The sequence below is a fragment of the Microtus oregoni genome, unplaced genomic scaffold (assembly GCF_018167655.1).
Source record: "Microtus oregoni isolate MIOR12 unplaced genomic scaffold, Mior012 000003F_ref0000135, whole genome shotgun sequence".
Taxonomy (NCBI): domain Eukaryota; kingdom Metazoa; phylum Chordata; class Mammalia; order Rodentia; family Cricetidae; genus Microtus; species Microtus oregoni.
In genome coordinates, this window is record NW_024543062.1 from 30,010,001 (window position 1) to 30,036,644 (window position 26,644).

The 26,644-nt window shown below is 54.5% G+C and overlaps 2 protein-coding genes across 6 annotated transcripts in view; one reads left to right on the top strand and one right to left on the bottom strand.

The window, feature by feature from the left end:
• Rasal1 (RAS protein activator like 1) overlaps positions 1–141 on the top strand; it is a 30,390-nt gene extending 30,249 nt beyond the window's left edge. For all 4 annotated transcript variants that reach the window (XM_041648145.1, XM_041648146.1, XM_041648144.1 and 1 more), the window contains one exon: positions 1–141. This exon is cut by the window's left edge and continues 598 nt beyond it. The gene's annotated coding sequence lies outside the window, so the exon portion shown is untranslated.
• A 613-nt stretch (positions 142–754) lies between these two features.
• Positions 755–26,644, bottom strand: part of Dtx1 (deltex E3 ubiquitin ligase 1) — a 31,300-nt gene continuing 5,410 nt past the window's right edge. The window contains exons 3-10 of one of the 2 annotated variants that reach the window (XM_041648149.1): positions 15,060–15,759; positions 4,084–4,145; positions 3,670–3,831; positions 3,438–3,499; positions 2,950–3,120; positions 2,684–2,845; positions 2,506–2,595; positions 755–2,043 (exon numbers count right to left, since the gene is read on the bottom strand). In XM_041648149.1, the coding sequence (XP_041504083.1) occupies positions 1,819–2,043; positions 2,506–2,595; positions 2,684–2,845; positions 2,950–3,120; positions 3,438–3,499; positions 3,670–3,831; positions 4,084–4,145; positions 15,060–15,759 (1,634 nt within the window). In that variant the 3' untranslated portion in view covers positions 755–1,818. The remainder of the gene's footprint in view (positions 2,044–2,505; positions 2,596–2,683; positions 2,846–2,949; positions 3,121–3,437; positions 3,500–3,669; positions 3,832–4,083; positions 4,146–15,059; positions 15,760–26,644) is intronic. The other variant, XM_041648150.1, reaches the window with a different exon arrangement.

The following is a 26,644-nucleotide window of genomic DNA, read 5'->3' on the forward strand; positions in this document are numbered from 1 at the left end:
TGTATAAAGTGACGAGTGAGTGTGCTTAGCTGTGAAGTGTTAAAATTGAGGTACCCTAGGGGGTCCGTGAGATTATTGACTATAAACATAAGTTCCCAGGTCCTGTCTGGCCACTGAATCCATCTGAGGATTTGGGGGGCAGGCATCTGAGTTCTGGGGTTCACAAGTCTGGACTGTGGCTTGAGGTATGATTTAAGAGAGACCCACAGAGGGTGAAATGTTTGGAAAGACTTGGTGGGCAGAGCTGAAGAGCCTGTGAAGCCTCCTGAGTTTGAGTGGACAGAAGAAACTCCCGGCTGGATCAAGAGCACCAGAGTCGGTGCAGCGCTATCCCACGTGTGGCCAGCAGAGGTCGCCTGGAGCCGGAGCATCACCTCCCACTGCCTTGGGTACACCTGGGCTGCCAGAGGCTCTGTTAGGAGGGAATGTTTCTTCCCGCTCCTTGTTTCAGGGCAGTAGGCTGGTAAGGTATCTCCCAGCTCTTCCACATCCTCCTGGAGGGCCACACAGAGTTCCATCATCGTTGTCTCTCTGGCGTGCGTGCGTGTGTGCATGCGCGCGCGCATATCCTTGCTGATGAGAAGAGTTCTGTTTCCTTCTCGATGCTGTAAGACAGGACAGTGGGCCCATCCACTGTTTTCTCCCGCTGCCCCGGGGAAGTGTTCCTATGGTTACCATTGTCTCCCAAGTCGTCACTCCCCAGTGTTCCCTAGAAGCACAGACACCCAGCACCCTCTTGGCAGAAAAAGGCCCGACAAGGAGAAAGACCATTTATTTCTCCACCCACAGTGGGACTGGTAGATTTTTTTTTTTTCTTCAAAAGAGCAATCGCTGGCGTCCCTTTAAAGCTTGGCCGTCTTCCATCCCAGCAGCCAATCCTCAGAGGCGGAGCTGGTGAGTTGCCTGGGCAACGGGCCTCTGGTTGGCCTGAGAGATCAGCCGCCCACTGCCCCCTTCCAAGGCGTGAGAAGTTAACGCTTTGCGGCCTGCTCTCCGTTTTCAATGCGTGGGCTTGAACAAGGCCTCCCCTCGCTCCTGAAGCCAGAAGCTACAGCTTTTGGGTCTCAGTGTCTGGAGCGGTTTAGTGGGGGAGAAGCTGGTACAAAGGCAAGAACAACGCCGTTGCCTGGGATAGACAGAGGTCTAGAGATGGGCACAGGAGGAAGAGGTTAGGGGGTCCCAGAAAGATAAATAGACACAAGCACAAAATAAGACAGCCTCGTCCCCAGTGGCCTGTGGAAATACTACTCTGTGACCTGGGGTTTCTATCCCATTGACTTGCAATGCCCAGTGGGCGGGTGGCAGAGTTGACATGGGTTAGAGGGACGAGGCAAAGGGGCAGACTGGCCCCTGAAAACCTTGCAGACTCCTCACTTCCCCGGTGCTTGACCCAAGTCCTGGGAAGGAGACACAGCCTATGAAGATGTGATGGAGACACAGGTGGAATCCACAGGATGTGACAATGGGAGCCTTTCTGTCTCTTTTCCCCCCAAACTAGGGGAAGTCAGAGGCACGTGGGTGTACGTGCGTGAGCGCGTGCGTGCAACAGGACACGTGTGTGTGCGTGTGTTGTGTGTGTGTGTGTGGCGTGAAGGGCAAAGCTCCGTCTTTTCCATAGGGAGGTCGCCCTCTCTGGCCGTTCTATCTCTGCTGCCCTTGCTGGGAGCCGCAGGTTGGAGCCAGCTGGCCTGGTGTCCTCCTGTCACTCCCACTGCCACCGGCCAGGTCCCCTTAGTGCTTCAGGCTCCTCCCGCCTGCTGGAGGGAGGCATGTGCCTGTCTAGGGGCAAAGCAAGAGGGAAGGCGGGCCACTTGAGCCTCAGGCCTTGGCCATGGCCTCAGATACACCCTGGGCGGTGAGCTCAGCCAGCACATTGTCTAGGTAGCTGGCATCGGGGTAGCCGTGGCCGGTGAGGTTGGAACCAAACTCCGTCTTGTGATGAATCTCGTTCCACACCACGGTGTCCGACTCGCCCGTGGTGTTGGATGTTCCAATCGTGAAGATGAGTCTGCGTTCCCAGGCGGTGATGAGCAACCTCAGCACCTGGAGGGGTTGGGGGGCGGGGGTGAAAGTTACAGGCAGCCTGGGCCTCAGCCTGCTCCATTACCATCCACTGCTTTAGGTTCTGTTTCTTTGGGACCTGCTATCAGTACAGATGAGGCTTAGACCCCTCTCTTGTGAATTAGTCCCAACGATTAAAGATTTGGAGATTTCACAGGAAAACTGAAGGTGCTAGCTTCTTCAGTTAAACAGTAAATGAGAATCGGACAACCTGAAGGACTTGAAAGGGCTGTTTGAGCTCTGTGGCTGTACATAAGTTACTTGACCTCTCTGAGGCGTCTTCAGTGGGTGTGAATGGAATGAAGCAGGCTCCGGACCTGCTGTTAGCATGCTGGTCTGGAAGGAATGATACAACAGGGGCTGTGGACAAAGAGGAGGCAGGCCAGGAAGATGGTGGCTGGGGACCCCGCCCTCGTTCACTGTGGAGAGCCGGTGGGCACCCACCTTCCGGCCCTTCTCATTGTTGGGTAGGTAGCAGTGGCGAGGGAAGCCTCTGGCGGTGAATTTCTTGCCTGGGTTGGGGTGTTCAGGGCCCTGTGGGAACAGCAGGAGGGCTCAGATCACAGACAGGTATTGTCTCTGGAGGGCTCACAGGGTCGGGGCTGTGGTCTGCGGGGCTGACCTGGATGCCCGTCGGGATGTCATAGACGATGCGGATGGTCTGGGTGTCTGCAAAGCCGGGCAGCGAGTGTGGGATGACATGAAACTCCATCTTCCCTGGCGGCTGTGTGCCCGTCTTCTCTCCATAGATGGCTTTGCAGGTGGGGCACTGCAGGCTGCCGTCCTGGGAAGAGCGTGCTGGTCTGAGGCTCTTGGGGTCCCACCCGGTCCCCAGCCACTACCGAACTCACTACCCGGCACCCACCCACTGCACGCGGGGCAGCCCACCTTGTGGCCCACCTTGTTGCCATTGGAGTACATGGCCACCAGGCAGAGCAGGTGGTACATGTGGCCGCAGCGGCCCAGGCGGCCCACAAGCTCCGGCCTCACACTCTTGTTCCGGAGCACACCCTCATAGCCAGATGCTGTGACCAGCCGCTCCATGCAGATGGTACAGTCCTGGAGGGCCAGGGAGAGACACTGAGGAGGGGGGTCATGAGGAAGGTGACAGAGGGGGGGACACTGAAGATGGGGAGATGGGTAAACCTTGGCTCTGACCCCCTCCCTAGACAGCCCCTGAGCAGGGGTTAAATGCTTAAGTACCCAAAGCAAAACCCTGAATGGAAAATGTGGCCTAAAACCGTCTATCAGGTGTGACGCTATTAAACGTAAGCCCCTCCCCCAGGGCCTGGGGAGGAAGAGAGGCCTGGACAGGCCGGAGAGGCTGGCTGGGAGGAGCTGGTCCTAGAAACCTAGACCTCTCCAGGACGGCTCACCTCATCAGGTGGGTTTTTCACCTTCTGCATGTACCTCCGAACTACATCCTCGGGGTTCTTACCTGCAGAGTGGGGGGGACATGTCTCAGGAGGGTTGGGGTCAAGCGCTGGGGAGTAGGTGGAGGAGAGGCGGGAAGGAGGTGGTGAAGGGCAAGCTGAGGGCAAGCAGAGGCCGGTGCCTACTGGGTCCTAAGAGCTCTGGGGTTGTGTTTGGGGGTCATACGGGGCCTACTTTTTTTGAGGTGTTTTTTCTTGGTCTTGCGGCACACGCCGGGCACTCCGGGCACAGGCTTCACGTCGCTCTTGCTCACGGGGGGCGGGTGCAGGATGGGTTTGGGGGCTCGTGTGAGGCACACGGGCAGCCCGGCAGCACACAGCAGTATCCCAGTCATCCCTGGGAGTGGGGGTGTAGTGATGAGGGGTAGAATCGTGACCAGCCACGCCCTCCCTTCATGGTTGGTGGATGCCACAGAGGTTGGAGGGCAGGGCGTCTCCCTAGACTCTGACCCGCCTACCCAAGGCACCACCCAAAGTTGCAACCAAGCTAACCCAATGGGAAAGGCCGCTCTTGGGCCCACCCACCAGTTCACCAAAGGGGCGGGGATCATGAGGCTGGGGGGCCGGGCCTCGTTGGGTTGGGTCTTACCTGCCAGTGCTGGATGTACAGGGCCGGTGCCATTCAAGTTCTTCACGGGGAGCGCCGGAACCCTGTGGGGATGAGTAGAGGTCCCAGCTGGACTCCAGACCCAAGACTCCGTGCTAAGGACCCTGGTTTGCTAAATTTTACCTCAGGCTTCCTCCGGGCACACCTCATCTCCTCTGCCTCTCTGTCATCCCTATGAGCCATCAGGAAACCCCATCCCATCTTGGGCTCCTGTCAGCGATGGGGTACAGTCAGGGGACTCTAATGGAAACATCCTTAGGCTTAGTTCTGACTCTTATTTTTAACACATGCTCTCGCGTAGCCCAGGCTGGCCTCAAACTTGAACTGTAGCCAAGGATGCCCTTGAACTTCTGATCCTCCTGCCTCACCTCCCACGTGCTGAGGTTGCAGGTGTGTTCCACCATACCCAGTTTTCTGTGGTGCCGGGGACTGAACCCAGAGCTTCCACATCCCAGACTCGAGCTCCTCTTCGCACTACAGACGGCCTCTTCCCACCAGAGAGTATTTGGGCCCCAGTTCCCTCTCCTCTGGTCTGAAACCCAACTATTGGTGAGCTACCTTCTCTTAAGTTTTGTTCAATAGAGAGCAAACACTCTGGAAAGGATCCAGCACACATGCAAGTTGAGAAACACTGCACTGTCTCTTGCTCCAAGATTCCCAACTTATCTGAGCACAATAAAGGCTCTATTAAGTCCTGACAGCAGGACTCACACAGATAAAGAGCCCCTGGAAAAAAAACTATTCTTTGCCTTTTAGGGATAACCACAGTTGCTTCTGTTTCTTGGTTCAGCCCCTGATCAGCTGGTGGCACACGGCACATCATGTCGGCCTTTGTGCCAGTTTCTCCATCTGTGGAGTGGGCACGGTGCGGTGCCTGCTTTTCGTTTACTGAGAGGAGCACAAATCCCAGAAGTTAAGGAGTATTCTGAAAGCATCGTCATGACTATCATCACCACCATCACCACCACCACCATCATCATCACCATCACCATCATCACCATCATCATCACCACCATCATCATCATCATCACAACTGTCACCACCATTACCACCATCACCACCATCAATTCCATTACCATCTAGGCCCATCCTTGGGGAAGTGGCTGGGACAATCTGAAGTCACTGCTTCCATGGGAGGAGGGAAGGGGGAGAGGTTTGGGTGCCCTGAGCCCTGAGGTCAGTAGAAGTGATATGAAGGCACTGAGCCTCACTTTCCCTACCTTTAATGAGGATTCAAGAGCTTCTCCTTCTGCAATGTGGCAGGACCCCAAATGGGAAGGGCTGAACAGCCATGTGATCGGCCTCAGGCTCTGTCCCCACCCTTCACGGCCTTTCTGGAGGACAGCACCACCCTAATTGTTACTTTCCATACTTACAGGGCAGCAGAGAGGTAGCCATGGCTTCCAGCCTGCCTCCCCCTTTGTGTATGAACACTGCATGTGGACACACCAGCTGAAGTCCTCCCCTCATCTCTGCTTTCCCTCTTCCCTTTCCTTTCTGCCTCACGAGAACGCCCCTCTTCTTATTCAGTACAGTTGGTAATATGGGCAGGGAGGAAAATATTTAGCATCCACACCACGACATACTTGTCTCCTACCAGTGGCAGGCATGACTAATCCATCACAGCTCTCTGAAGCCCAAAGAATCCACAACACAGCTCTCCAGTCAGCCTCTATCAATCAGGATAGTCAGATTGCTACCTCAGATACATGATGCCCAAAGTCTGGTTCAAATGATTCCCCATTTTGCTGAGTTTCTATTCCTGGGAAATAGACAGGAGAAGGAGTCTTGAGATCTTGGCCACACTCATATTTCAAGAGTAGCTTTAAAAACAATTACCTTGGGGGCTGGGGAGATGGCTCAGAGGTTAAGAGTACTGGCTGCTCTTCCAGAGGACCTGAGTTCAATTCCCAGCAACCACATGGTGGCTCACAACCATTTGTAATGAGATCTGGTGCCCTCTTCCTGACTGTAAGCATCCAAGAAGACAGAATAGTGTATACATAATAAATAAATAAATCTTTAAAAAAAAACAAAAACAAAAAAACAATTATCTTTCTTTCTTTTTAGGGGCCTGCGCTACTGGGAGGAGGGCTGTGTGGAGCCTGACGGTGCAGCATTTCTGTGTCATAGGGGACAGTCCCAAGGTGGTACACACCCTCTTGCAGTCTGCAAGCTGCCTGAGAGAACCTTCCGCAGCACAGTTCCCATGCCGCCAAGCGTGGGAGCCCTGGGGGGTGGCCCTTTTGATGTGGGAGACACCACTTCCTCCCAGGCATCGAGAATATCTCCCTGGACAAGCACTGCCACTCAGGGCCTCCAATAAGGGGACACTAAGTCTTCGCTCCTGCCCTGCCTTCTTGGGGCCTTGGGTTGGCAAAGGGTCTCAGGACAAGCTTCCCCAGGGCCTGCTACCATTCCCAGCCCTCGTTGGCTACCATGTGTCCTCTGCCCTCCATCCTGCTGAGGCTAGCCCTTTGCACAGAGAAATGGCTGACCATCCGATCGGGCCCCTGCTATGCTTTGAACCTCGTTTCCTGTGCATGCACCTTCTTGCACACTCTACACCAGCCTCGCCAATCTCCTCACACACACCAGGCTCATTCCCACCCCAGGGCTTTTGCACCAACTAACCCCTTCCTGAGAAGTCTCTCTTGCACCCTCCCTCACAGAGGTTGCTGGTTCAAGGCTGACTTCCTAGACAGCCTGTTTCTCCTCATCTTACTGTTTCCTTGGCATTAGCATGGATGCAAGGAGGTCTCCATGCACTACCCACACAACCAGGCCCTGGGCCATCTGGCCCACCTCTATCTCTGGCCTCCCCGCCCCTTGGCCTCCTCCTCACATTCAGTGGTTTCTTTCTTTCTTTTTTATTTTCAGTGGTTTCTCTAATGTGTGGGCCACGCCCCTTTTCTAGCCTTTGCATGCCTGTGGTTCCCCACCTCTATCTCCAACTAGGTCTCTCTGGGTGACCCTGGACAGAGGGCAAGTTCATCTGGCCTGCAGCCGACGCTCGACACGGCAGCGCGAGTGGGCAAAAATGGTGGGGACTGTGTTGTTCTAAGCACAGGCTCAGAGCCCACTGTACCTGGGTGTTCTCTAACCATGCCTTAAGGGAGCCACAGAGCAGGTGCTTGGGGAACACTTCCTGCAGCTTCCAGACTGTGTTCATGCCGAGGCGAGCATGCTCAGGGGGCCTCCTGAAGAACAGCAGCAGCGCACACCTGCCTTCTCTAAGGAGTCCCCAGTAAGGGTGCTAATCCCTCACAGGGCAGGGCCCACAGCAAGGCTTCTGGAAAGACTGCACTGAACCAGGTTCTCTTCCCATGGCTCAGAGGCTGAAGGATGGGGGAAATCATCTCCCTCCCCAGCCTCATAAAAAAGGTCCCTTTCCCCACCAGCCTCTGCATCTCTCCTTTGAACACAGGCTGTACTCCTTCTTATCCAGGAGGGACAGAGTTCATCTCTCATTGAGGATCTGGGCATTTTCCATCTTGTTTTCTAGTTGTGTGTTTCAACTCTTATCTCATCTGCCAGATTTCTAGCTCTGGGAACTACCCAACCCTGTGACCCCAGGACAGAGGATAACAAAACAAGCTCCCAGTAATGAACAGATAAGAAACTAGCTCACTACCTCTGGGGTCTCTTGGTTATCATTAGAAACAAGGGCTCCAATTCCAGATGTTCCCTCCAATCTCCCAAACAAGATCGCAACAGATATCAAATAAATAACATGCATACCACTATTATCAAATTTGCACCATCAGCAATCAAACCCAGCACTCCTCCCTGCACAGCTAGGATGGAACTTGGGAATCACCCTCAATACCATACTCTAGGGACTCCGTACTTCCAGGGCAAAGACACACATGGGACGGTCAGTCATGGACCAGAAAACACGATGACGTTCAAAGAGCGAAAGTGACGTCACTTGGACCCCCTCCCCCCAGCTGGCTTGTGATGCTCTTGGCAGCAGGACCTGGAATTTCTGGGTCCAACTCTGGGCTGACCCAACTGGGTTGGCCAAGGTTGGGGGTGTTGTGGGTCTGAGACCTACGGGGTTGGGTAAAGTCTCAGAGCTGGACCACAGAGCGAGCTCAGGGGCTGTACAAGTGACCTCCCGGTAGGCCATCGGTTGTCCATCAGAGTGAGTCACCTCTTCCGAGAGCAAGAGCCCCACCAGAGCTCCTGAAGGTCTTCTGAGTCTCCATCTCTCCATGTTTGCCTTGCCCAGGAATGCCAAGCTCTCCGACAGTGATTTTCTTGTCTCCCACGAGCCTCAGACCTTCTAGGGGATGCCTAACATATGTACCCAGCAGCCCCCAGGGAGCCCTCAAAGGCCCTGGCCTCAGTGCAGGTGGAGAGGAGAGGGCAGAAGTGAAACCATGCCATCTGGGGAGAAGAAAGTCCCCTGCCCACCCTTTCCCCTCTCTAGAAGGTCCCACGGGAACTCGGGGATGCTCTCATTACCTGCAGCCTTTCAGTCCCACTCCACCTGGGAGCCAAGTCCCTGCCCCGAGGGTCACCTGGGGCCACTGCCTGCACACCCATCTGTGGAGATAAGGCAAGGCCTGGGAGATGGAGCCTGAGCTCAGGTGTTCACCATCAGTGATCTGGGGCCCTATGTTCACGTTGTCTTCCACCACAACCAGCTCTGACCACCTGCAGGCCTCAGTTTTCCCTCTGTCAAATGACTCCTCTCCCTATCTACCTCCCAGGGTGTACCCCACAACTTTGAGCCCTGGCTGACATTGGGGATTCAGATTTCTCTGATCCTGGGGCTCAGTCTTGCTTTCAAAGATAGATTTACTTTGTGTGTGTATGTATGTTCTCTTTCAAGGTCTGCCTCCCTCCCCAGAGCAACGGGTGGAGCCCAGGTAGGGGAGGGCCAGCTGGTTGCTGTTCCCACGCCCTGGGGAGCACACAGCACAGACAGGAGTCTGTGGCTTGGCTTCCCAGGGAGAGGGCAGGAAGTGCTTCAGGTGGGGGCTGGCTGGGGAGGCTTTGGGTTTGACCTTGTGGTGAGGTGGTGACCCTGCCTCATCACAGCTACCCTGGCCAGGAAAGGGGGATGGGTGGGAAACCAAGGCCCCTCCCTTCCCAGGTTCAGGCTCCTACATGACTTTGGTATGTGAACATTTTAGAGCCATTTAAACAAAAAGAACTGGAGAGAGAAAGCGTGATGCCATTCAGCAGACACAAAATCACAAGAAATAAGAATAAGCAAGGGTTGGGGGTGTTGCTCAGTGGGTAGAGCATTTATGATAGAGCATTTATGGTAGAGCCTAGCATTTATATGTCCTGGATTTGACCCCCCAGCACCACACAAACCTGGCACGGTGGCACACACCTGTAAATCCAGCACAAACAGGGCGGGAGACAGGGGGATCAGCAGTTCAAGGTTATCCTCAGCTATGTAGTGAGTTTAATGCCAGCCTGGGCTACATGAGACCCTGTCTTAGTGCAACTCACCTCTCCCCCATATACAACCAGGCACATCTCTCCTTAGCTGAAGACTCTTAGCACCGGATTAATTCAGTTAAAGCAAACCAGGTCCCACAGCCTGTATACACTCGGGTCTCACCACAGCAGTCCAGTTCCTGCCTCGGGGCCTTCTTACAGTCTGTTCCCTTCCAGGCATGCTGCCGCCCCACCCCGAGTCTCAGTATCAGGCCAGGCTGGCCTATCACAATCTGCACACCTCAGCCCTCCAATTGCTGGGGTTATAAGTATGTGTCTCCATTCCTCTTGCTTCTTTCTTCACCACCCCGTTTATTTATTTTGTGTATATGTATGTGTGTGCATGTACCGTGGTGTGCATATGGACGTCAGAGAACAACTTCCGGGAGTCCTCTCTTTCTACCACATGGTTCCCAAGGATTGAGCTCAATTTGTCAGGCTTTGCAGTAATCACCTTTACCTGCTGAGCCATCTTGCTGGTCCCCTGATGTGGAATATTATTTTGACTCAGCAAAGATGTGTTACATTTGTTTAATTGTGTAAAGATGTGTTACATCTGTTTCATCTTGCCTGCCTAAGGCACCCGATTGGTCTAATAAAAAGCTGAGTGGCCAATAGCTAGGCAGAAAAGGGATAGGTGGGGCTGACGGGCAAAGAGGATAAATAGAGGGGAAATCTAGAGAGAGAAAGAGGAGGGAAGAGGAGAGAAGAGAATGAGGGAGAAAAAAAGGGACATGCCCAGGGCAAGAAGCTAGGCAGCCACCAGACAGACAAGCAAGGTATACAGAAAGAATGAATGAAAGAAAGAAAGAGAAAGGAAGGAAGAAAGAAAGGTAAAGAGCCCCGAGGCAAAAGGTAGAAAAAATGAAGCTGGTTAATTTAAGTTAAAAGAGCTAGCTAAGCCGGGCTGTGGTGGTGCATGCCTTCAATCCCAGCACTCGGGAGGCAGAGGCAGGTGGATTTCTGTGAGTTCGAGGCCAGCCTGGTCTATAGAGCTAGTTCCAGGACAGGTCCAAAAGCTACAGAGAAGCCCTGTCTCAAAAAACAAACAAACAAACAAACAAACAGCAACAAAAACTAGCTAGAAAGGAGCCTAAGCTAGGCTGAGCATTCAAAACCAATAATAAGTTTCCCCTGTCGTGATTTGGGAGCTGGTTGGTGGCCCAAAAGAAAAAGCCTGGAACAGCCCCCCTTTTTTGAGATAGGGGTTCCCTATGTAACCCAAGGTGGCCTCAAACTCCCAGCAATCCTCCTGCCTCGGTTTCTGGAGTGCTCAGATTAAAGGTATGCATCACCATGCCTGGCTCTGGCTGGCTTCTTTAATCTCATTTTCTCCTTGCACAAATGCTACTTTTCAAAGAAAAATTATACCCGTCTTAAAAATAATGCAATAAAATAAAAAGCCACCACTGCCACCCTTCCCTTTCTGTGGTTTGGTTGCAGCGCTAAAGCTGCCTTCTAGCCTATTCTAGGATGCGTTTCTTTTGGGTTCTGTTTGTCTTGATGAGGCTGTAAGCTCCTGGATGGCAGGGACTGCCTGCTGTGTCCCAGGGTCCCCCATGGTGCCTGCCATACAATGGTTCTTTAATAAATGGGGAATTTGATTGACAGAGGTAGGTCATGCTGGGAGCTGGGGAAGATGTCCGGTTAACAGGGTCATGGCATGGGCAGGGCTAACATGAACAGAGGGGCAGGAGGAGTGAGGGAAATAAGCCAGTCATGGACCACAGGGAATCCCTGAGGGCCTGCAAGCAAGAAAAGGCCTATACGACCCAGGTGTTCAAACAGAGCCTGCCCGATGCCTGACACCTGTTCAGTTGGCAGAGTTGCACAGGCTAACAGGGAAGGGGGAGCAAGGTGCAGCCTGGGAAACACGGAGTGCAATGGGAGCTGTTGCCGTGGGTTTCTGTGATGGAGATAGGCAATGCTGGCAGAGTCATGAGATGAGATTGGGGACACGGTGTGTGCTTTGTAAACAGAAACAGGCCTGCAGCTGTCCCCATGTGGGGCGGAAAGTCTGACTTGGTTCCTCTGCCCTGCAGCTGTGTTCCACAGCGATGGACACTGACCTCCCGTGAGACAGGGCGGATCTTCCCACCCTGTGTGTCCCCCAGGCCCACCCTGCCAGCTGGCTCCTGGCCCCAGCACAGGGAGAGTGGAAAAAAGCGTGGCCTGTCCCCACTGGCTGTGTGACTCTGGGCAGGTTGATCCCCCTCTCTGGGCCTCCTTCCTGGTCCCCCTCCAGTGATGATGTGAGAATCACATCACAGACCAAGGAGTCCTTGACCCCTCTGCACGCTGATCACACCCAGTAGGTGTGAGGATTTCATACACTGGTCAGCCCTGGACAGGAGTAGGATGGGACTGTGTGTGTGAGGTGGGGAAACTGAGGCTGAAGAGGTGAAACTACTTCTGGAGGTCACCCCAGCTTGAAGGTGGCAAAAAAAAAAAAGGAGAAGGGAGGGGCTGGGAGGAAAAGGAATGGGTGGGGGCGGGGCACGGAGAGCTGTGGAGGGAGACACAGAAACACACAGGACCTAAGCGCTGGATCCCGGAATCCGGGAGCGGATGAGGATGGATGCAGTGGCCAGTGAGGGCCTCACCCAACATGGCCATGTCCTCCCAAGAGGAGGCAACATGAGGACATCAGGGGACAGGATACCCTGAATCTGAGGGGTAGGACCTAGGGGAGAGCCAGCCCCACCCCATCCTCAACCTTGGGTTTCTAGACTCAGAAGCTCAGAATTCAAATTCTGCAGCTCAAGCCCTTGGGTTGGTGGATGAAGGAAAAGACTCAGAAGTAAGGGCTGTGAGGGGCCATGGGCTGGCTAGTGGGGGCTGCCTGATTTACGGAGACACCCACAACTCTTTCCTAGTCTAGTTCACACGACAGGACCAGGGGTTGGCCAACGGGTCCCTCCCCATCCCTCTCCCCTGGGACCCATGCATACCTCATGCTGAGTCAGGGGTTTATTTCTTGGTGCTTCTTGGAGAGGAAGATTGGGGAGTCTTGACATAGACTCGTCAGGCTGAGAGGGGGGTCCACATGGCCGAGTGGGACAGGAGTGGGGTGTATCGAATGACCAATACCTCCAGGAGCTGGTTTTCTCCTCCCCATGGCCCTCTCTAGCTCAAGCACACTCTATGGCTCCCAGCTGCTAGAGGCACTAACCCCAAACTCTCTCAAGGTTCCCTAGTTTGGCTCTCACCCCCCCCCCCATTCAGAAAACTGTTTTCCCCATTCACTAAGGAGGCTGTACCTCTGTGTGGTTTCTAGAATCTTCTAGGTATGTTCAGCCTCCATTCCTATGCACCTGAAATGCCCATCCTTTCTCTTATGTACAGACAGAACACCCCAGCACCTCCCTGGACACACCGTGTTCTCTGAATTCCCTAGAAACACATGTTCCTCCCCATGGTGGCCTGTTCCAACCACCCACTCCCTCTGGACCACACATTACCCTGTTCCACCATCTCCCTAGACCTCCGCACACCTCCTAGGACTGTGCCCACCGACTCCCTTGATCACTGTGTGTCTGTCTTCTGTGTGGTTGGGAGAACTCAGTCCTCCCCAACCAGCTCAGCCTTGTGAGTTCACACCCAGGGCACACTTGTGGAGAACGAACACGCGTCAGGAAAAGCTGAGTGATTTATATCGTGTGTCCCCAAGGAGTTGCTCCCAGCACTGTCCTCAGTGACCCATAAAGTGTGTGCAGAAATGGGGTCCATGACACGGCTCAGAGGGTAAAGATGTCTGCTGCCAAGCCTGATGATCTGAGAGCCATGCCGGGGGTCAGTACAGAAGGGGAGGGAACTCCTGCAAGCTGTCTCTTGGTCTAGACACACACAATTTGGAGCGCACGCATGCGCGCATGCGTACACACACACACACCCCAATATGTAAGTGACCTTACAATGCAGAGAACACGTGTGTGTCTGTCTGTCTGTCTATCGTCTCTCTGTGTACACACATGTATGCTGGTGCCTGCAAAGGCCAGAAGAGAGCATGGGTTCTCCTGGAGCTGGAGTTACAGGTGGTTGTGAGCTGGCTTATGGCTGCTGGGAATTGAACTTGGGTCCTCTGGAAGAGCAGCCAGTGCTCTCCAGCCCTCTCCCTCCAGAACGCAAAGCTCAGCAGCTGATGTGTCTGCCATAGTGGTTGTCCAGCGAGCCCTGGGATTCTGTCTGCCCCCAGCCCTGAGACTACAGGGATGCACAGCTGTGCTTGGTGTTTATGTGGGTGCTAGGGAGCCAAACTCAGGTCCATGTGATTGTACCCCAATATCCTCAACCTGCACTTTGAGCCTCCTCCCAGGACATCCTCACCTGTCCCCCTCTGTCCTTTTGGATCTCAGCCTGTTCTTTCCCATTACAGGAAGATCCCGGTGGAGACTCCAACTCTTGGACCACATCATAGTGTTTAGCTTTTAGTGTTTCCTTCCTCTTGGGGACCCCCACTAATCCAGCCCTGGTCTCTCTGCCCTCTCAGTTCTGGCTGTGAGTCTCCCTGTTACCCCTTCCAGGCTGCTCCTCTGTCCAGGGTGGTCTCACAGCAGCTCCCTGGGCCCCTGTCCTGTGGCCTGGGGCACTAAACCCTGTGATTTCCATACTGGGTTCTAGTCCTCAGTCTTTAGTGTGGTCCTAATGTGAAGATCAGGTGGTGAAAAGATCCCCCAAAACAACAACAACAACAACAACAACAACAACAGCAAGTCTCTCGTTGAAGCAAGAGACTAGTTCCCTCTGGCCTGCTTCCGTACCAGGTCATTTCAGTCCCTGTAGGTCAGCTTGGAAAGTAACATTAAGAACCCAAAGTAACTGCGATCTTTCTTTCAAGAAACTAGCTACTACTCCAAGGTCGCAGTGGCCTGGAGCAGGTGAGACTCTTATCCTCCCAAAATTTCTTTCAGAAAGGCAAGACGGCTCAGATGGTAAAGGGGACTTGCCATCAAGCCTGATATCCCGAGTTCGATTCCTCGCCCACAGTAAACAAAACACCCATCACTGGCTCTGTTAGTCTGGGCTGAACCCCTGCTTTCCTGGGTGATGGACAGAAGGTATCTCTCTTTTATGGCCTCTGGAATTGTCTTGGGGAAGGTGTCACCAACTGACACTGAGAAAGTTTGGCAAATAATAAAATATATTGGGGTTAGGAAGATGGTTCAGTGAGTCAAGTGCTTGCCACACAATGATGAAGATTTAAGTTCCATGGCTCAGGAAGGTGTGTGTGTGTGTGTGTGTGTGTAACAGTCAGACAATGGCAGTCATGGTCCCCAAGAGTTTATTTGCCAACCAGCTTAATCAGATGGTGAGCTGGGACACCTGTCAGCTGTAAAGGGGATAATGGTGGTCTCTGACTCTGTCCAGCTTGCTAATCTGCTCCACCACAAAGTGAGTCCGTGAGGGGTAGCCCACACCAGTACGTTTTCCACCCTAGCCTTGGCCCTGGTAGGCAGTGGCCCCTGGGTGCCCTTCCAGAGGAGCTGGGGACTTCTTACCCTGGCGGGATGGAGGCGCGTGCGCTGACGCTGGTGGCTCGCTGGGGTCCTGGCCGGCTGAGGTTATTCTGGCCGGTGGGCGCTCCATTGGGGGCGCTGGGACTCCTCGGGGGAACTCCTGGAGGAGGCGCGGGCTCCGTGGGGACGGCGGCAGGTGCGGCCCAGAGCGCGGCCCCGGCGAAGGTGGCGCTGGGGCGCACAGCGAGCGCACCGGGGGGCCCTCCTGGCGGCAGCGGTGGAGGGGGCGGTGGGGGCGCTGGAGGTGCTGCTGGCGCAATGGGCGCTTTGCGGCGCTGCGATGCCAGGATGGCGTTGGAGGCGGCGCGTGTGCTGTTGACCAGCAGGCACTGCTGACAGGAGCAGGGCTGACCCGAGTTGGCTCCCACAGGCCAGGACTGCGACTTGGGGATGGAACCGACTGTGAGTGGGTAGGCCAGGTCCAGGCGGCGGCGCAGGCGGCGGCGGCGGCGCGTCTGGCGGTTCATCTGGGACATGCTGTTGAAGTAGATGAGGTAGCAGAAGCCTAGCGACGAGAGGTCAAGCCACGGGTGCTGCTTCTCGTACGCGTTCTGGATGGTGATGCAGATGTCCATGTCGTAGGCCGTCCACGCGCCGCCGTCGTTTTCCCACTCCCAAACGATGCCCTTGCCCGGAGCTGACGATGGGTCATAGAAGTTGCGTCGCACTGGCCGCATGGTGCCTGCGCTCAGAAAGGAGAGGTGTGTCAGCACAGACCCCTAAGGGGACCTTCAGGGCCAGGAAGTGGATCTGTGTAGACAGGAGAGTCAAGACATAGGGACTGGGCCAATGGCTCAGCAGGTGCTTGTCACCGAGCCTGACAACATGGTTTCAATCTCATGATTCCAATCCAATCACATGTTGGAAGGTGAGCCTTGGCTCATTCAGGCTATGATCTGTCCTCCAATAAACTAATAAATAAAAGCAATAAAAGCAATAGAAATTTAAAAGGCATGGGGGCTTGGGAAAAAAGCAGGCAGGGTCCAGTCAAGGTGTGGGGTTCCAGGTTCATGAAGGGGTCATAGAAAGCCAAGGAGGAAAAAGAGCAAGGGGTTGGCCCTGGAGAGCCAGCCCAAGCTCTGCAGAGGGAAGGCAGGCCTGGAGGTCCTGGTTATCACAGGCGAGGGGTGGGGGGGTTGGCGGGGAGGAACAGCAAAGGTGGATAGTGGCCACCCAGAGAGCGAGAGAGGCCCATCTACTGGGCAAGCTCCCTCCCGGACTCCCAGGGTGCCCCCAGCCAGAGCACTTCTGGGTTCCAGCTTTCACACAGGACCCATTGGATCCCACACTTCCCCATTGGTCCATTCATTCACATATTCACTCCTCACTTCATTCAGCCACGCCTGCATTCACGCCTGGTGTACCCTTTCTCCTTCCCTCCCCTGCTTTTCCTTTCTTCTCCCCCTCTCTCCGTCTGTCCCTCGAGTGACAGTCCCAACCCCACAGCTCTGTGGTATCCTGGCTTAAGGTTCACTAGTGTTGTGGCTCCCCCTTGCTTTGCTCTGCACTGGCTGAAGTTGTGCCTGAGAGCACACTCTTTTTTTGTTTGTTTGTTCGTCTTTTTTTTTTGTTGTTGTTTTCTGAGACAGTGTTTCTCTGTCGCTTTTGAAGCCTGTCCTGGAACTCGCTCTTGTAGACCAGGCTGGCCTCGAACTCACTGAGATGCACCTGCTTCTGCCTCCCAAGTGCTGGGATTAAAGGCGTGAGCTTCACTCTTGAGGAAGCTGAGGGAACCCAGTGATTGACAGCGCAGGCTGGCAGGCTGCAAGATGTCCCAGGACCTAAACTGGCTCTGGGCTGCCTGGCCCAGGTATCACAATACAGAAATGACTCTTCTGGGCTTGCAAGGACACACCTGCTGCAGAGCTGTCCCCCGTGCCTCCCCAGGCCTCTATGGACCTGATGGCAGTTAACACAGATCGTTCCAGACAGGGCCTGGAAATCCATGACCTAAGAACCAAACCTCTGGGCGTGTCTAGGAGGGAGTTTCCAGACTGGGTTGGTTGAGGTGGGAAGACCCACCTTGGATGGGGTGGCATCATCCCTGTGGGCTGGGCTGGGGTCCTGCATTGCATAAAAAGGAGGAAGGGAGCTGAGCAATGGTGTTTGTCTCTCTCTGTTTCCTGGCTGTGAAGGCCGTGTGACCAACCCTCTGTGACTCCTGCTGCCTTGCCTTACCGCGATGACAGACTGTACCCCCCCCCCCCCCCCCCCCGCGAACTGTGAGTCAAAACAAGCCTTAGGCATTTTGTCATGGCATCGAGACAAAGAATCAATATGCTGGCCTCTCCTTGACAGTGGTGGGGTGCTCCCTGGTCCACTGCATCCCTCACCTGCTGGGAGGATTTGAGGGGAACCTCAGCGCAGCATCTGTGTGAGGCACCGGGGATTTGGAGCAGACAGCCCTCACCTCAAGTTCCCATGTAGTGACTATACAGCTCTGTAACCACATTCGGGTGACTTCCTCCGTCAGCCTTGGTTTCTCACCAGGGAAATGGGCCAGGTGGGCAGAGCTACCGGGACTATGGGGCGGATCCTGTCTTCACTTTGATGCCGTTAGCTCCACCCTCTCTCCTGAGAGCCCCTGTAGGCCCGTGTAGCCTCTTTGACAGCTCTGTTGCCTGATTCTCTGCTGCTCTAAGCCACTGTGACTCCTGTCCTTGGCCCACGGCAGTAGACTCATGCCTCTGTCCCCATCGGGGCAGCCAGCAGCCCAGATCACTCCCATTCCCATAGAGCTCAAAGTCTTCTATGGCTTCCAATTACCTGTAAAAACTGAGGTCCTCATGATGACCCAGCTCTGACCTGGTCTCCCTGCTGCCCCCATGGCCACCCCAAGCTCTGTGTGGCCTCAGGGCATTTGCACTGACTCTTTCCTCTACCTGGATTATGACCTAGCCACCCTCAGACTCCTTTAATCCAGGTTTGTTTGGATATCACCGGTTAGGACCCCTGCCTCATTGTTCCCCATTTCTGGTACCTGCTCACTCTGGCCATTACAGGCTCTTTCCTGCCCCCAACCATCAATCAGCTCAGGTCCACAGGGGGCTTCTCTGCTTAACCCTCCAGCTCCCCCGCCCCCACTTTGGGCATGGTGACTCACACAGTGGGTCCTCACAAAGTGAGATGTTTTTACAGCCAGATGCTGGGAGGTTGACCCTGTCTGACTGTTTCTCACTGTGTTGCTACTCAGGTTTCAAATACCTCGTCCTCTGCCTTGCCTTTTAGAAGGTTGTCTCTGACAACAGCACAGGCCCCGAGGACTGGGGAAGTTGAGGCACAGAGCTGCATTTGTTGATGGGAGAGGGACAGGACGGAAGGTGCCAAGAAACAAGGTCCCTGTGCAGCAGTAATGGCCCAGGCAGCCACAGGAAGACTCCCCAGGGCCCAATGTTTATTTATTGTAATGGAATGCATATCGATTTTCTGTGGTTTTCTCTGTCCTCTTGCTCCTGCATGCTAGACCCACCCTCTCAGTACCTCAGTTCCAGCATCTGCAGAATGAGGGGCTGTGAGCGAGATGAACCTTAAGTGCTGTGGTCAACTTTGCGGATGGGAATTGCCCCCCAGCCCAGCCCCGTCTGCTGCCCAGGTCCTGAGTCAAAGGGGTTCAGGGACAGAATGTGTGAGAGAAGTGAGGGAGAGAAGCTGCCAGTAGACTGGAGAGCTTGATGAGAACCCTGGCTCCTCACACAGGTTCGTATGTGTAAAATGTGGGTAATCGATACCTACTCCAGGAACTTCTGGGGAACAAAACAAGAGAAGGCATGGCAGGTGCTTAGCACATGACTTAGCATAGAGAAGCGACTGTGGAGTGTTGGCTGTGACAGCTGCTATTGCACACTTGACCCACTTCCAGAGTCCCCACCCAGTGAACTCCTAACCATTGCACTGAGCTCCCTGTGCCCAGCCCCTCCAGCGAGGCTTTAGTTCTGTTGCTGAAACCCGCACGTGTGGCTGTTGTACTCTGTCATTGAATCATTTCTGCTTTTGTCTCCTGAACTGGCTGATAACTTCTGGGAGTCACAAAGGCCAGATCAGCTTCACAGTTTCCCAAAAACCTGCCCCGAAGGAAGAAGGCAACCGAAACCAAGGCCTGTGGAGTGGAGGGGGAGAAGAGGGACCAGGCCTGGCAGAGAGGAGCAGTAAGGAAAGGGCTCTAGAGATTGCCTTGACCACTCTGCCACAAAGGATGCTGGGAGCTGCTGGCCAGCCCGCATCTGCTCCCCGGGGCTCTGTTTACCAGGCATGGATTTTCTTGCCTGTTTAGTGGTGGTTATTAAAGGCAGTGTCCCTGGAGTCCTTTTGAGAACGTATTGGTGCCTGGAGAGCTGGAGTAATTAGGGCGGCTACGCCCGCCCTACCGCCCGCCCTACCAGACCCTGCACTCTCGGCACCCGCTGCTGCCCCTCCACCCACCCCTCCAGCTCAGGGTGGCCATGAACCAGGGGGGCGTGGAGAGGGGAGGCAGCTGGCTTTCAGTGTCTGCTTGGACTTGGATCCTGAGATTTCCTAGCTGTGCTGGTCTCCTCCATGGTGGCCTTGGCCTAGATTTGTGGACAGAACAATACGCTGCAGACTAGGCGCTCAGTGCATGAGCCTGGGAGATGGGCCACTGCTTGGGCGTCTCCAGCCCCGGGCTGGCCACCCGGAGCAGGATCCCAGGGCAGCCAGCCCCTGTGCAGGACTGTCTGGGCCTGATGTTGTGCCAGCTTTTGTGATGGCTCCATCTTCTTTCTCTGTCCAGCAAGAATGGACAATTGAAAAATTGCTGGTGAGGGGCTGGGGGCCAGTGTCTGCTGGAGGCTGCAGGGAGGTGATAGCCAGACAAGGGAAGAGAGACACAGAGAGAGAGAGAGAGAGAGAGAGAGAGAGAGAGAGAGAGACAGGGAGAGAGACAGAAAGACGGGGTGGGGTTGGAAGGACAGAATGACCAATAGTCAGTGACAGATATATACGAGAGACAAAGACAGAGACAGACAGACATAGATATAGAGAGACATACAGGCAGAGGGACAGAGACAGAGATAGAGACACACAGACAGATAGGCAGACAAAGAGAGAAACAGGGAGACACACACACACACACACACAGAGGAGGGAGCAGAGAGAGCAAGACAGACACAGAGAGACAGAATTTACTATTAGAGGCAGCAAGGTCTTTGTGGGAGCCTGAGGGGCAGGTACTGACTACCTGCCAAACAGAAGCTGGAAGCCTAGGGGCTGCCCAGCAGCATGGGGGGGGGGATGAAGGCTGAGGTAGAGACGGGGGCTGGGAACACCAGCACTACAGAGCATCAGTTTGTGTCACTGTATGCCCCACTGGACGCCCTTTGCTGAGTACTTACTGTGTGACCCCTACAGGCTCATTTCTCTTCCCTCCCTCCCTCCCTCCCTCCCTCCCTCCCTCCCTCCTTCCCTCCCTTCTTTTTTTTTCCTCCCTCTCTTCTTAGGCCACACAGACCTGTCCCTTTTCACATTTGAGGAAACCGGTCTAGCGAGGGGAGAAAGGGTGAGAGCTGAGGGCTGAGCAGAGCAGAGGAAGGGCAAGTTGCAGTATGACTTGTTTCCTATGGCTTCCCACCTAGCTGAGAGGTACCCTAACATAGAATTCCTCCACTCACGGGGATCTCACTACCTCCGTTTGCTTTCCTACCTGGATAGCACCCCCCCACACACACACCTAGAGGCACAATGTTAGGGGGTGCATCTTCCCCAAGCCCTAGCTCTTCAGAACAGAGTGGCTTCATGAATACAGGTTGCCCCTGTTTGCCCCTGTGACACGGAACAGTTTCCAGCAGTTAGGGGCACCAAGGCCATGTGGGAAGGAGGGCCTGTGGGAGACAGCCACGGACAGCCTATCAAGTGGGGGCCTCTGCCCGAGAGTGAGTTCTGAGTAGGTTGAACAAGTTGAGCATCTCTGGATGCTAGGCTTGAGGAGCGATGAGGAATCTTCAACCATTCCAGAAACGAGTGACACTCTTTCTCTGTCCAGAACTTACACGTCCCCCACCCTGTCTTCAGTCACACTGTGAAATGGAGCTGGCCGCCCTGGGTTCAGCTGAGTTTGCACAGGTGCTGGGCAGTTCTGGGACACACACAAGATCATCTGCAGTTCCCTCGTTCAGTCGGCTCCAGCCCGGGGCACCTGCCTTCTGCGGCTGCTCCATTCACAAGTCCTTGTCACCACGGGGTGGGGGTGGGGGAACTGAGGCTCACAGGCTCCATAGCAAGTAAGAGACATAGCTGAGGCTGGAGACAAACCCCAGCCTGGAGTATCACAGCTTCGCAACTCAAACTGGCCGCAGGGCTGGTGGGGCCACCTGCAGCAACGACAGTCTTCTGACATCATCTCCTCAGGGGCGTTCATTTGAAAAATGGGAAAACTGAGGCTCCTCAGGAATACATAGAAGTCCAGCCCGGCACTGATTGACTTCGGTAGAAACAGCCGGCTCTGGGTCAAGGGCCTCCCGCTCCACCCGCAATCAATGAACCTGCAGATTCTGTTTCCTTCCGATTGCTCCCCTGAGACTCCCACGCCTGGCTCTGGCCCATTAGTGGTTTGGGCACAGGGCTGCCCAAGCTCCCTATGGGTGGGGAGCTGCTGGCGGTGGGACAGGGAGGACTAGGGCCCCCAGATTTCCTCCACTCTGCTCGGCCTCTGAGGGCCCAAAGCTGCGGCAGTGTGTGGGGTCCTTGTGCTCCTCACAACCCTGGGGCCTCCCTGACACCAATTCCCACTCCATGCCCCAGGATTCAGGTGCCCTGGCTTAGCAGCAGCCAATGGGAAGAGAAGGGGGAGGAAACTGAGGCCCTGAATCCTCTTCCCCTGGATCCCCCATGCTATTCCTTCCAGCCTGTGAAATGGACTTAATACTTAATAATGGTATACTCAGGGGCTGCCACCTGCCAAATCCTGTCTAGAACGTTCTCCTGTCTTCCCAATTTCCCTCCCTTCTGAGTTTAACATTCTTGGTTCAACTAGGTCCTGGAATCGTCTCCACCATCTGAAAGGAGAATCAGGACCCCCCTCCCCAGGCTCCCTCCCACCTTGCATTCTCTATCACTATGTGACTATGTGACTATGTGTTACTATGTGACAGGGTGTCTGTGTCCCCTTCAGTCTGGCTATGCCCCTTATTCAGAAGGTTGGTCTGGTTTTCTCAGCCTCTTCCGAATCTCAGCACAGTCAGTAGCACAAAGTCAACCCTGTGGAAATGATGGGCTGAATATGAGCAGATGAATGACGTAATGAATAAATGATGTAATGAATGAATGACGTGGTGTGTGGATACGGATGCTGCTAAGCGGGCCATTCCCGCGGCCGGGCTGGAGCTCTCACTGGAGAGAATGTGAGCTTCCTCTGCTTAGGATGAGAAAAAAAATCGTGAGCCACATTTAAAAACTGGGAGTGTAGGCAGGTGTAGTGGTGCACACCCTTAATCCCAGCACTCAGGAAGTGGAGGCAGGTGGATCTCTGTGAGTCTGAGGCCAGCCTGGTCTACAGAGCGAGTTCCAGGCCAACCAGGGCTACACAGACCCCATCTCGAAAAGCAAGCAAACAAACAACCCAACAACAACAAAATCAACCAACCAACCAGCCAAACAAACAAAACCAACTTGGTGGTAAAGCATGCAGGCTAGCTCAGCTTTCCGGATCCTCGGATATCCAGAGATGTGGCTACAAGGTTCGGTTTCCTTAGCAACAGGTAGCCAGAGCTGGGTCAGGGCCACCCTGTGCAAGACTTCAAGGGTTTTTTGTTTTGCTTTGTTTTGTTTTTCTTTGTTTGATTTGGTTTCCCCCTGTTTGAGATTGGGTTTCATTACATAGACTAGGCTGGTATCAAACTCAAAATCCTGCCTTCCCGGGCGGTGGTGCACACCTTTAATATCAGCACTCAGGGTGGCAGAGGCAGGCGGGTCTCTCTGAGTTCAAGGCCCAGCCTGGTCTACAGAGCGAGTTCCAGGACAGGTTCCAAAGCTACACAGAGAAACCCTGTCTTGAAAAGAAATCCGTCTGCTTTAGCCTCCAGATGTAATCTGGGATTACAGATGTAATACTGGGTTCAGCACCTTCAAGGATCTACTGAGCATCTCCTATCTGCCATGGACTGGTGAGCAAGATACTCCTAGACATGCTCTGTTATCCAGTTAGGCAACTGAACTTTCAGCCTCTGCACAGATGGGGAAACTGAGTTCCAGAGAGATAAACTTGTCTGAGATCACCTTGATAGAGTTTGAACTCAGGTTAAGGGTTTGAGTGGGGCCAGGCCACTCACACTTTGAAGGGAACTATCCTTCATCTCTCTGCCTCCACGTGGCCACTTGACCTGAGCTTTGATACCCTTTGCAAACCCCCATTAGAGCCCAGGAGAGAGGGACAGAGACTCACAGGGGCCATGACACTGTCACTGTGGAAGAGGTAGCCACTGGGTTGCAGGTGTGGGCAGGCTGTCTTGGCAGCCACCTCTGATGGCTGGGTCCTTTGTTCTGCAGTTCAGGGTGCCGGGCTACAGGGCTCCCTGCCAGGCTCCTTCGTGTACCCAGTCACTGAGTGCCACTGCTGTCTGTGCAGGTGGAGGTGGCAGCCTAGAGCAGCTCCAGAGAGACTGTGGGAGGAGCCCAGAGAGGCTCTGCCATGGAGGCAGGGCAAGAGCACAGCCACATAGCATCTGGAGGAGGCCTAGCCCTGATCTGGCATCTGTGTAGGGGTCAGCGATAGTCCCATGTCCTGGACTTCTATGGTGCTTGGCTTCCCATATTATCCTGACCCCACCAGAGCTGAAGTACTGAAAAGCTGAAGGAAGGCTTTCTGTGTCTTCCCTGTTGATTGTGACACCCCTAACACCTGCATACAATAGACATTCATTAAATTCCTATTTTTTTTTGACACAGGTTCTCACGTAGCCGAGGCTGACCTCAAACTCTCTATGAAGCTGAGGATAACCTTGAATTTCTGATCCTCTGCCTCTGCTTCTGCCTCCCTAGTGTTGGGATTACAGCTGTATTCCACCATGCCTAGCTCCTGCCGGGCTGGGAATCTCATACAGGGCCTTGCGCATGCCAGGTAACGTCACTAACTGGGCCTCACCACCAGTCCCGTGGAATGAGTGAAGGCTGGACTGTCTGGCTGTATCACAGATGAGGAAACTGAGCGTTGGGGGTTGTATGGGCCTAGGCCGACGTCACAGCTTCTCGCTGTGCCCAGTGAGCTTCTGGACCAGACCTGGGAGTCCTGTCCTCACACAGGGCCTCCCAAGGCCGTCTGTGTTAGGGTTGGGGTCCTGTGCTCTTGGTTGAGTGAGCTCAAGGTTGTGAGTATCTAGGGGTGCTGGATGTGACATTGCCGTTAGTGGCCAGGTGGAGGCAGGTGCATAGGTGGATGGTCATGTGGGGAGGCCCCTGGGGTCCCTGAATGAAGAGGGATGCCCCCAAACTCCCACTTCTGGCTCTGACTCTTCCTTCTCCTCATTCTCATCTCTGTGAGAGCCCCACCTTCCCTTCAATTCCTCATCCTCCTCCATCAGGTCCTTGTCTCCTCATGGACTTCTTCCTCCATCCCAGCCACGCCCCTTCTCTATCACCTTCTCTTTGCTCCCCTCCATCAGACCAGCCACGCCCCTTCTCTATCACCTTCTCTTTGCTCCCCTCCATCAGACCAGCTCCACCACTGTCGCTTTCAGTACCTCCTCAGAGCCCACAGCTCCCAGAGGGGAAGAAAACGAAGCAGGGGACACCGTGACCCAGGACCCTCCTTACACACTCAGGACCCTCATAACCATCCAAAGGATCACACAGCAGGCTTGAGGGTGCGGGCTTTGTCCTGGACGGGAGTTCTCACCTCCCAGCTTCAGTGTCTGTGCTGTTGCTAAGGGGAGTCCTACTCCCTGCTCAGAAGCCTGCCAGCCTTGGCTCACCTGTGCCAGCCTCCCAGGGCCTGAGATTAATGATTCTGGTGCTGCACACTGGCTCTGCGTCCCTCGGGGCCCGGCCACTAAAGGGCAGCAGCTGGCAGCCATGTGTGCCAGGTCTTAAGGGCTCCGAGGGACCACCTTTCCTGTCTCCTGTTTGTCATTGCCTCTCTCTGTCCCCAAGTCCGAGTGGGGGGCTGCTTGTTGCTCCTTGGACCCTCACACAGGTCTGCGCACCCCCCTAGGAGCCCACATCGCCCTCCTGAAACATCAGAAAGTACCTAGGTCGTTCCTTACCTAAGTGCCCATACGAAGGACCTACAAGAGTGTTCTCCAGGCTTCTCATGAAACTGTCACAGGGAAGGAATACTCCCGTTTTATACTGTAGGAAATGGAGGCCCAGAGAGGTTAAGTGGCTTGCCCACTCTCACACAGCCAGCCGATGAGTTTTATAAACCTTTCTGCTGGCCTCAGTGTCAGAACTGGGCTCACAAGTCATTTCCATGACGTGCTGGCTTTTATCTCTTCTAGACTTGGACACGTATTTCATATTGATTGATAAGATCTGAAATGGATTGATTTTGTCTTTCTCTCTGAGACCCCACGACCCAGCCCAGGAGGGGGGCCCAGCAGCAACAATGGTAACCAGGAGGCTTGAGGGTCTGACAAACAGGAGTACAGAGAGGTACCGTGAGCTGTGACAGGGACAGGGACGCGGGCTACCCTGTGGATGGCTTAGCCAGACCTGATAGGAACCTCCTACTCCTCTTTGCTCTGGCATCAAGCCCAGCCCTAGATCTGCTAGGAAAAGGCCCCACAGGTATGGGAGTCAGGGACTCAGGCCCTAGAGGCTCCATGGTAACTCAGGAAGTCCCTGCTTTATTTCAAACCCTGACAACAAGCCCAACAGAGCTCTCAGGGGACAGAGAGAAGGAACAGCCAGCCTTCACCTTCATCCCTGAGACCTGACGTAGGAGCCTCGTTTTGGTTTGAGAGCAAAAAGCTGTGTGACCTTGGGCAGGTCACTCACCTTCTCTGGGGTTTTGTCCTTCCATCTGGACTCTAAGTGTTGGCGGTGCCTTCCATGGCAACAGGGCAACAGCTGCCCTTCCTCTCTGGGTGACCTCACTCGTCCCTCTACCCCTGAGGGCAGGATGCAGGGTGAGGGAGTCCTGGCTGCCCAAGGAAGGGCTATAGCCCACCCCACTCCCAGTGCCTGTCTCAAATCTAGCATCCCAAGACACTTGAGGCTGCCGGGGGAGCCTCTGACATGGCGTCTGTTTCAGCTGTCCCTTTACAGAATGGACAGGGAGGAAGATGGGAGACACCTGTCACAAAGGGCCCTCTATCCCTGCCGGCTACAGAGACCATGGAGTCCACTATCCACAGGGACCAGATCACCCATTCTAGCTGTGTGGAGTGGGTCTGGGGTGGGAGGAGGCCCTGGGGCTGCTAGTCTGTGTGATCCTGGGCAGGTGACTCACCTTCTCTGGGCTTCCTTCTTCCTATCTGGAGTTTAAATCTTGTAGGCCTCAGACAAGTTGTGTGAGGGGGTGGAAGCCATTCCTAAGCCCTCACTCCACATTCTGGTGGCTCCTTGGCCTCCATGAGCTCACTTGGACAAACCCCTCAAGGTCTGACTGTCGATTTGCAATC